Raw genomic sequence first — 10,954 nt, 5'->3', positions numbered from 1 at the left:
AAACAAAATAAAAAAAAATTATATAAAATCAGAATCTAAATTTCGGGCGAAGTCAAGTAGTAAAGATAGTATTCTATATATTGACTATCTATGGCTTAGTGCACAAATATTGTATGTTCACTTTTTGTGGAATCTGAGTTTTTGTATATAATAAATAGTTTTTGATTGTTTCTTTATGCTGTATAAAAATCACATTTATATCTATGTACATATTTAATAAAGGGTATAGCCGGTTAAGATGGCAGATCTGCCCCTGAACCGAATTCGAGTCACGATGAGTCATTCGAAAGCTTATAAAAAAAAGAACCATTTGTGGCAAGTTTCAACTTTGTATCTCGACTCGGGGGTGTTGATGACATTTTCAGCATGTATACAACGTACTTAAATCTACAAATGGGATTTTTAAATTTTCATTACAGGCTGAAAAAAAGTTGAAAAAATTACCTTCACTATTTTCTTCGCTATTCCGATCAGTTGTTATTTTTTCAAAACGCCGGAACATGTCAACTAGTAAACTAATCTATCTAATTTCTCAACAAAACTCAAGTCGTTTGGAGCAATTTTAAAAAAATTATTCTGCTTTAAAAGTGTCCCAACACTTTTGCCCGGCACTGTATTCAACAAATTCATTGCCAACCTTCTAGCAATTTTTGAAATCCACGTTGGAAAAATTCGACGGTTTTTTACACAAAATCAATTTTGCAACCAGTTTCGCAGTTGCACATCACTGTGGAAGTAAATTTTGGTGAAAGCGTTTTGAACAGGGGTCGAATGAAACTGTTAACTTTTATAAATAAAAGTTATTTATTGAACTTCTAACGTTTGAATCATTTCTTTTCTGCATTAAGTTAACTTTGTACATTAACAGTTATTTTATGTTCGATTAATAAAAGTTCTGGAGGATCGTATACTTTTCGAACAGATAATTAAGGCTAAAATATAAAAGTTAGGAATACTTTTTTAATTAGTATTATATAAGGCATTGGGAGCAGGATAAATATAGAAGAGAAAGCACATTACCATTATTATATAATTATTTTTACCGAAGGGTTTAATGCTTTATCTTCAGATCTACCAACCCTAAATTTTCAGGAAATCTGCTTGTCACAATTTTAACTTTTTCGGAGCAGAAGAAATGTTCCCACTTAACTAGAATCTGTGCCAGCTTTCAAGAAAATAAAAGTTTGTTATTTGGATAAAAATGTATGAAATAAAAGTTTCAGTGAACACACTGCATCTTATAACATTTTATAATAGTCACGAAATTACAGCTATTTCATAATTAATTACAATTTTTAACAGTTTCATTCGACCCCTGGTTTCGAAGAAGGCAAGTAGGACGGATGCTGGAAAATCTTTTATCCAGGATAAAATTTGAATTATAAATTAGTAGAGCAACACGCGTTGGAGATGCTCGTTTTTATTCACTCGAGACTGCATACTTTTCAATCTCCAGTTTTATTGTTACCAACGCGAGAGCGAAACCTTCCAGAAAAATTCTGATACAGGAAAACAAAAGCCATCGAGCGGTATATAACACATCGTTGATGCGCAATTGTTATTGTACATTATGGAATGAAAAGCGCACGAACTTATTGGACAGCCTCATATATCATGTATACGGTATCTACATATACGGCGTGCCTGTACACCACGCTGCTTTATGTAATCTTTCAAGCGCCACTTATCACAAACGCCAGCCACGTAACCATAATCATCCACCGAAACTACGTAGAATCTTTCCACGAGCCGGTACCGGTCCACTGAAATTGCCAATCACCCATATCGATCGGAAGAAACATCGACTTCGCCCAGCGCCTCCTTTACCTCGGCATACCGCGATCGGTAGGAGACAATAGAAAATGGTCCGTGCGCGCAGCGCCTCTCGAATGCCTCATGTAAACCCTAGCCTCTGATAAATTCCACCTGGACGCGGCGACACGCGCGCGCTGCCGCTCGAGTGCAACGCTCGGATGGGCGACCCCCGGCGCCGCGCGCCGCCGTGCAACGTCCATTGAAATGATACACGTGTCGCGTGCCCGTGTCCTTGGTCGTCGATGGCCGCAACACGGGAAACATCCGTGGAATTTCCGTATGATCCGCGGATCACGTGTCGCGCGATTTACTATCGTCCTACACGTGGCCAGATCGATGACGGCGTCGCCGCCGGAACGTGACGTTAACGGGCCGAGCGCCGTGCATCGGGACCGACGATCTCACACGTGATCGCAACACAAGTCCCACTGACGGACGCGCAGCGGTATCCGTCTACGATAAACGGTGTTCCGGCAGTTTTCGAGACCTCAATTCACCTCCCCGAGCGTTCTACCTATCGTCCCCATCGTCCACGCGACTCATTCTACTTGCGTCTAACCCGCGGAGTGCACCGTGCTGGGCAGGTTCCACGGTGTCACACGCGCGCCCGACGCCCTTTTCGCTATCTAATCTCGCGAACACGAGTGGTAGACACCTCGCGAATCCGACGGGGGAACGTGCTGAAGTGGGGTGAGCGGCCGGCAGCCGCGTGTGGTGAGTGCGTGAGATAGGCGGGCCCCTATGTGCGCATTGTGGATATGCAAAGGAGAATGTGCCCCTGGTATCTCCGAGATGCATCATTTTTTATAGAAGCGCTAGGCTACGCGCGATACTGATGAGTGGCTGGATATCGCGAGAGGGGGAGTTGTCCGTTTGTAGTGGACGCCACGGGGTCTGTAGGGTGGACGGTAGACGCTGATCCTTTTCGCATAATTGGCAGGGACATTTCGAATCCCTCCGCCAGCAAATGACAGAACGTTTCCGCGAGACTGTTTGCGGATCTCGGTGGTCGACTGGACAATGGAGGTCGTGGAACTCGCGGGCATAAGGAAACCGCCTGCGGGACCGTCCGCTGTGTGACGTGATAGTAGACGCTGGCCACCCTTGCGAGCCGAGACTATCGACAAACAATACCGCGATTATCGCCCGGGCAGAGAGGGACAGAGACAGAGGGATCGACCGAAGACCTCCTCGTGGTGAAACGATATCGGGAACTGGTACGATCGGCAGAAAGAAACTAGGGTACGAGGTCGAACAGGCGTCTCCAGCGCTCTGTATCTGCTCAAAAATACGCGCGGCATTGTATATCGGGCCGAGACAAAATAGCTGGCAGTCGGATGATTAATTGACGGCCCCGATAGTGGACCACCCATTCCTGCCTGGGAATCGCAACATCTCCCCGCGCGATCGCCGCCGAATGTTTACACACTGAGACGCAGATGGGTGATCTCTGCTGACGGCTCGCCGCATCGATAGCTGGTCGGATTCACGGTGGAGATTCGGGAAGTTGGTGGACGGTAATTGGTTCACAAAGAAGAACGGAAGAACGTGTAGGAAACAGAGGTGATGCTCTCGCGGGTTTTCGGCGGCCGCAGGTAGACGTCCCGAAGGTGGTCGCACGATGACAATGCTGTCCCTTTGTTAGCGGCAGGGACAGGGTCAGGCGTAGCGTTTTTTACGGCCCCGCGATATAAGTCGGCGCCAAGCTCGTCGCCCGGTCCCTCTGTACCGAAGAAACGAGGAAAGAGATGGAACGATCTCGCTTCATCGACCCCTTCTCTCGGTGTACTGTGGAGTACACGCGGGAGCCCGTGTACCACCAGCAGGCAGCATGACCTCTCTCCCTCCTCCTGTCTCGTCTTCTTCCACCGCCTACTCCTACGGTCATCTTTTCCCCTCTCTGAGATGAGTCTTCTTATCGCTCCTCTCCTCTAATCCGTGAAATCTGGAACAAGAACCGCGTGGCGAGGCGAGCCGGTACCAGTGGCACCGAGGAACTCGGTACCAACGGAGGTCTCTTCAGAAATATCTCTCTCTCCTCTGCACGCAACACTCTCGCCCTTGCATCGCTGGCTGTCGTCGGGGAACGAATAACATCAAAGGACACAACGGTGTCGTCCTCCGCCGAGCCGCCCGTTAAACATCTGGAACGATCAGCCTTAGTGCAGCTCGAATAGACGATCCTGCCTACGTCGGCGAGCATCCAGCGACAAGCGGACGACGCTACGCCACCGGGAGCCATCCAGCAACCCCTTTTCTCGTTTCTGAAGAACCGTCGACCTGGCCACGCCACGCTCATCTCCGCCATACAGACACAGAGAGACCACAAAGACTGCTTAGGGTATCGTTTAAGTTAGACAAGCTCAGGCCAGAGCTACCGTGTGATATCAACGACCCTGGACCGATCCGGGATCAGTGAAAACGTCCAGGACACGTGGCGGCCCGTTGGAGAATGCCGCGTGCCGCGAAACGGCCGTGAACAGTTCGCAGAAACGAGAGAGCCCACGATTAATCGCGCCCAATCGTTACCCCCCGTGGACGACAGGAGGCGTGTAGTGTTGGGTCTGGATTTGCCAGGAACGCAAAAAGAATGCCGACGAGTGGCTGCGCCACGATCGCGTCTCCGGGATGCAGAGTAAGGAGGATGATCCTCCTGGGCCTGGTCCTGCTCGCGTTGCTGGACACCGTGAGCGGGATACCCTACAAGAGGTCGTTGCAGAGGCTGTGCTCCAAGAGTCTCAGCGACGCCTTGGCCCTGGCGTGCAAGGAGCGCGGGTACAACGAGCCGTTCCCAAACAGCGACGAGGAGGGTCCCCAGTACACCGTGGGACCAGGATTAGTGGAGGAGTGCTGCTACCACCAGTGCAGCTACGCGCAGCTGCAACAGTACTGCAAGCCGGACAAGGCTAGTCCCGCGGACGCCGTGTGAGTGGATGTTAGTTTTATCTTTTTATTCTTTGGTTTCACTCTTTCTCTCTCTCCCTCTCTTTTCGTTCATACTCGCATACCCACAACCGCTGTCGCCTCTGGTTACACTAAGCTTCTTGCACGAATCCGTACACGCGCGTTTCACCTATCCCCGTGCGTGCCTCATCCTTCATCCTAAGGACGATCGAGAGACGCACGGCTCGCGTAGAGCTTCCCGAGAATCCGCGCGATTTTTTTCCTCGTGTCCAGCTACGCCTGGCTGCTCTCCTTCTCTCGAGGCGACGTAATTGCGCTCGTCAGTGCACGTTTTTTCCTCGACACCGGTCAGGAACTGTGGCTTCGTGGCGCAGGGGAGGTGAAAGTGGACGGTCAACGTTACTCGGGTTCACCGATTATGGCCACTCACCTCTGACACTGTTAACTTATCCAATAATCACGATCGAGCCTTGGCGGTCAATTGCGCGGGAGCCTGCGTTCGCGCCTTGTCCGTGTCATGCTCTTCCTTTCCTCATCGTCAATGGGTTCGGTTTCACGTGGTGATTAGAGGATCGACTCCGCGAGCTGGGTCCACAGAAACGTCGATTTAAGCGTCGGATGGAGCCGTTCCTCGCCTCGACTCCTCGTTAGGCGAAGCTACTTTGCAATCGCGTTGGCGGCCATCGCGATCCCGGAGTTTTCCAGCGATCTTCGCCACTTCACGCATCGATCGGTCTGGCTGGTTTCCCTAAACGGTTAGGGATTAAGTGGAATAGGTTACGGAATGGTCAGGTAAATTTGGGTTGTCACTCATTCGCGAAGGAGTTCCCTATTCTTTCAAGGAACTTCCTGCTTGTACTCCATTCTTCGTTTCTTTCGGATGATTGTAGTATCTTCCACGATGGTCATGACGACTAGAGTAAATTGCTATTCCTCGTTGATGTGAAAAGCTTGTCAGGTAGAAATAGGAAGATTGCGGTCAGCCCGAGGACACCTTGACTGCCTCGACTTTCGATTCTTCGTTGATCCCAAGCTTCAGCTTGGGATCTAGCTCAAAGCATCGAGATGCGTGGTCAAGATTAAGCGGCAACTAGGACTCCAAGCTCCCTTCCCCCGTCCGCTCGATAAACTTTCCCATTGTCTCCGTACACCCAACAAAACTGGCAAGCAGAGACACGAAATCCTACCCTCTACTACTCGAACCACTCCTCCTGCTCGTGGCCACCTGTTGCCACCGACCAACTCCCCATGGCCCTCCATTGCGATCCTCCAGCATGCCTCACTGGATACATCGTTAAAGTGGCGCACATACGTTTACGTGACATTTCACGTGATCATACGTCGAACCTCGGGACGACCAGTTGATCCCCGCAATCAACAACTTGTTATTCTTTCGCTCTCCTTGATAGAAGGGAATCGTGGACGCGCGAGTTGGACTTTTACCTCGTCGATAGTAGGTGGTTTACACCAGAGTGCAGCGTGTTATTAGCCGGGACGGGGCGAGTTAATTGCGGTGCACGGGCCCCCGCTGGCACAGAAAGCCGGAACAACGCGCCCGTCGGCCAGAGGCAGAGCGAGAAAGAAACATGCTCGCGCTCGCGCTTTATCAGCCGCCCGACGATAATCTTCGTCAGTTTTTTTTTAAAGTTCACGGTTGAACGTGGCAGGCTCAGGTGGAAGGTTAGTCACAACTACTACGACGAGACTTGCGTCGATCTATTCGCGGCTCCTTCGAGATTTCTTTCCTCCTGGGCTCACCTAACCTATCCGTCCGCCATCTTGGCGACCTGTTCACTCGCCGGTTCCGTGGCTGTATCGGTTTCGCTTGTTTACTGGAGATACGCTAACCCACACCGATCACCATTCGTCAAATATTGAAACCCGCCTGGCGAAAATCAACCCCGCTTGTTCGCCTCTCGTGCCGCGATATAGTAGCCGGGAAAGGTACAGCACTGTTCGAGCCATCGGGTCCGTTATCTTCTCACATTTCTGTCGACTCTTTTGCGTCGACGTTTGAAATGTGTTTATTTTAACGCTCCACCGAGCTTACGATCTCGCTATACTGCTATATCTCGCTATAATCCTCTTTGTCCACGCTGATGACCCCGTGGACGGTAAGCGACAGGGAGCTGCCTGCCCCCGTCGTTTTCGGAGGTCATTGACATCAGCGACGCGTGCACTTTCTTCGGGATCCAACTGTAACGCGTCTCGATTCGAATGACACATGGGACTCTTGCGGGGGAGGGAGGCGCTCGGGAGTCAGGGATAGGGGATTGACTGCTTGATACAGGTCGTGAAGGGAGAGATATGCTGGATAGATTAGAGGATTAAGTATTTTTCAATGGGAACGAGTTTTAGTGGATGCAGAGTGAGCTGTCTAGTACAGGGCAAGAAGTGGGATGAGATCCTATTTATAGACTCGTATAGACGTCTTTCTCGTTTCATTTCATCCAGGTGTGGTAGTAGAATGAGACACTTTTCATAGACTCGTGGCTCCAACATGATGATTTTAGCGGAATTAAATTCCTCTTTATGGGAAGTATCCCTTCCATCCTTTGTGAGGTACATGTTCAATTCTTCATGGTAACAAGTGCATTTTAGATACATTTTAATGCTAGTAGATTTGACGGATCTGGATTCTCTGAAGGGCTCAGGCAGAAGCTGTTACACCACTTAATTTCGCTAATTACGTAACGTAAGCTGCAGGCAGAGAGAGGCTGCCTTTCGCGTTTATCTGCATTTGACACTAGGTTAACGATGTTTACTTTAGAAAGTTCGAAGTAGTTTCACGTTTTTCTTGTACCCATTACGTTATGCGCATTAATCTCTCGCTCCTAGCCACCGGCGTTGATCTTCCCTCTATCAGTGCCAATGATTACAATTTCCCCCCGATTTTTCCAAGCATGCCTCTGCGATGCTGTAGTAGAGCAGCTTCGAATCTACTATTCCCAGAATCTCTCATCGGTTGAGAAATTTTAAAAGACCCACTACGAAGCTTAGCCATCTAGTTAAAGGACCCAGTGTGTCCAGCACGCTATTCATCCAGTACAGTCACGAATTCCGTCGCCTCGGAATGAAGTGGTCACCTTACACCAGCCCAAACTTCTCCAACCCATCGAATAGACACACGCTGAATATAGAGGCCCTTCTTCTCCACCCAGAAATATCTCGGCGGACCCAATGAAAATGCAACCAAGGCGCGCAGCTTTCCATCATCCACCAGCCCACTCTCGGTTTGCGCGCTCATCACAGCTCCCTGTTCCGCTTTCTTTTTCAGAAATAAGCCGGTCTGGATAGTAGATATGCCGTCTAACCCCGCGAGGGCAGGAACGTCGTCGGAGGAGGAGGAGAGTTCGAGGATGTATATCGACTACGTCACCGGCACGATTAAATGTAGGATCCACGGGTCGAAGGGAGCACGTAAGAAGAGACGTAGTTTGGACAGCGACGACGCCGTCGATTGCGATGGGAGAAGCTCGGCGAAGAGGCACCGCGGCGACCATTGCGGGTGCAGGCATCGACGGCAGAGGCGTTGTCGTTTCCGCAAGGTGCTTATCCCCAAACCCTCCACTTCGCCCTCGTCTATCGTTGCTGGCGCAAACGAGCCTCGCGAGCACCCGGCGCCTAACCTCTCAGCATGCACCGACCACTTGCTCCTGTCTTGTTCTCCACTTGGCGGGTATTTCGAATTTAGAATCGCCAGGTGTCGCTTTCGCTCTCTTCCCTTCCAATTTGTTGGAAATATTGCACGTTTAGACGTTCCTTTGAGGAGAACCCCTAGAGAATACTGTGGGAAGAAAGTGACTTGGAGTTTCGAAATCTCGGGGTGCGAGTGTTTTGACGTTATGGGGATCATAGAGTGCTTTGGAACGTTCAAGCAGTGCTCAGGGTGATTTAATTCTATGAAGGATCTGGGTTTTACAAAAGGTTCTCTTGGCTTAGAGATTTAGGGGAAGTGATTTGTTGGGGAATTTTGAGTATCTGGAGAGGGAAAGTGAATATCTAGTAAATATCCTTTGCTTGTTTGTTGTTTGTTTGTTTTCATTGTTTTCCTGTGTTTTAAGCAGGATGGCGTTTCAAGCTTATTTTTCCTTATATTGCCCAACGAACTATAGTCCCATTTTATTTTATCCCTCCTCTCTCCTTCGGGACCCAACAGCAGCACTGCACCGGGAGAAAGGTGGCTCCCATCTTTCTCCAGTACACCGCCCCGTGATGCTTAACTTCGGTGATCTAACGAGAACCTAACCCTTAGTCCTCAGATCTGTTTCTGATGAAGAAATCTCTGTACCGTCTCTGTCCATATTGAACGGTAGCCACTGCCCACCTCGTTCTTCCCCTTCCCCCTTCAAGAAACTCGCGAAAACTCGAGCTTCCGTCTAAAGCATCTTCTTTTTCCTTGATTACAGGTATTAGAAAATGCAGTAGCTGACGGTTCATCTAAGAAAGAATCTTCAAACGAGCCGGTGTCAGAGAGCAACGTTTCACCGTTCTCCTAAGACACGAACTTCCGCTCGCAGAAGAGACAACAGAGAACAAGAACGCGGGAAGGAATGTTCTTCCTGCTCGTAGACTGATGCCGATCAGCGGACGGGGTCGAAGAGGAATCTCGAGGGAGAAGAGGATACAGACAGAAGAGGATAGACAGAAAGAGAGAGAGAGAGCGAGAGTGAGAGAGAGAGAGAGAGGGAGAGAGAGAGAGAGAGAGAGAGAGAGAGCGAGAGAGAGAGAAAGGAAACGGATGCATGCAGTCAATAAGACGTCTAGTCCCATAAAAAAGTGATAATTGGTCGTATTTACGGTTAGAAGAGACGAGCAGCTTCGTCGTTCGATCGTCCTCCCCCTTTTTTTGAATCCAAGGAGTCGGAGAACTCGGGAGCCAATAGCCATATAGAGGAAATTCACTAGGAACAATTATGTTACACGATGCAATCGATCATTGGCTCGATAACTGGCCGCCAGGTGGCCACAGAGCCGGCGCGATCTCGGTTCTCGAGTTCGGGAACGACCCGCTTCGTCGCTAAAAGAGAAACGAAGGCTAATGAGAAACAAACAAAAAAAAAAGAAAAAGAAAAGGGAAAAACGGTGGAAGAAGAAGAAGAAGAAGAAGAAGAAGAAGATGAAGAAACCAAGTGATAGACGACCGAGTCGTTAAACGTTTCATATCCTTATTTTATCCTATTAGACGAGTCACACGAGCGTGTTGCGTCGAGCTTCGCGACATGGATCCGATCCGAGAATGAAATTCGAGCGATCCGAGCCTGTTATTAAGTCGCGCGATCTCCTAGAGAAAGACTTAAGCCAGTGTTGTATATGTACATGTATATCGATATATATATGTATTCTTTTTATTTTTTGTTCGTTTTTGTACGTTTAATGTAGGGAAAAGCTCGGGGGTGGCCGCCACAAGGAGCCGAGGGTTCCGCAGGGCTAAACTTCCTCCTTCGTTATTATACTTTCTCTCCTTTCGTTCCACCCCCCCCCCTGTTTTTTTCGTCTTTCAACCCGGTTGTCGGTGACTTTTAGCCCCCTTGTCGAACAATGATCTCACTAGTATTAAAAATCGGAATATTTTATTTTTTAACATTAGCGCTAAAACGAACTAGTCACTAAGGATGACGGTCAGAAGCATCGTGCAACCGTCGTTTGTTAGATCGAGGGACAGCGGCAAGCTGTCCAAGCGACGACGAAGGAGGAGGGAAGCGCGATACTCGTTTATAAACGGAATCGACTTCCCTCGGAGATATCGGCGTTAAAAACGTAAAACCATCGTACTCATCACCGTGTATCTGATACACACGCGCATATATACATATATATATATATATGTATGTATATAGTTTATTTTTCGCCAGCGCTTTCGTACATTCGCAGCCTGTATTCCACGTCTGTTAAGGATATAAATGAGTATTTATACCGATTGAACTGTTACTCGCTCTTGTCTTGTTTTTCCTTCCTGTCTAATTTGCGGGGTAGGGAGGGACAACGTGAACAGCCGATTTGCACGAGACACGTGGCGATCGTTGCGTAACCGAAGCGGGGCAGATAGCGATGGGATCAAAGTTTTCGACCATTTTCGACGCAAGATTTATCGGGCTCTACATCGACTCTCGAAAGTTTTCGTCGCACGTGCCGAGCGGAGAGAAATTTGCCAGATTTGGCCGCGTTAACGCTTCCGTGAAATTTGTCCCGGCACGTTGCCTTATATAGTGGCCATTCTCTGCTGATACCCCTT

The 10,954-nt window shown here is 48.9% G+C and overlaps 1 protein-coding gene across 2 annotated transcripts; it reads left to right on the top strand.

Moving 5' to 3' along the window:
• Positions 1-2,823: 2,823 nt before the first annotated feature.
• On the top strand, positions 2,824-10,650 carry LOC143375859 (insulin-like peptide). Of its 2 annotated transcripts, XM_076825416.1 has the most exons (3): positions 2,835-4,740; positions 7,997-8,267; positions 9,129-10,650. In XM_076825416.1, the coding sequence occupies exons 1-3, from the start codon at positions 4,406-4,408 to the stop codon at positions 9,216-9,218; spliced, it is 696 nt and encodes a 231-aa protein (XP_076681531.1). In that variant the 5' UTR covers positions 2,835-4,405; the 3' UTR covers positions 9,219-10,650. The 2 variants fall into 2 exon arrangements, with proteins under 2 accessions (XP_076681530.1, XP_076681531.1); XM_076825415.1 differs by lacking the exon at positions 9,129-10,650 and having other exon boundaries at positions 2,824-4,740; positions 7,997-8,725.
• Positions 10,651-10,954: the final 304 nt, after the last annotated feature.

Source organism: Andrena cerasifolii, chromosome 13 (genome assembly GCF_050908995.1).
Source record: "Andrena cerasifolii isolate SP2316 chromosome 13, iyAndCera1_principal, whole genome shotgun sequence".
Lineage (NCBI taxonomy): Eukaryota > Metazoa > Arthropoda > Insecta > Hymenoptera > Andrenidae > Andrena > Andrena cerasifolii.
This window is presented reverse-complemented; position numbering and strand designations above follow the sequence as displayed.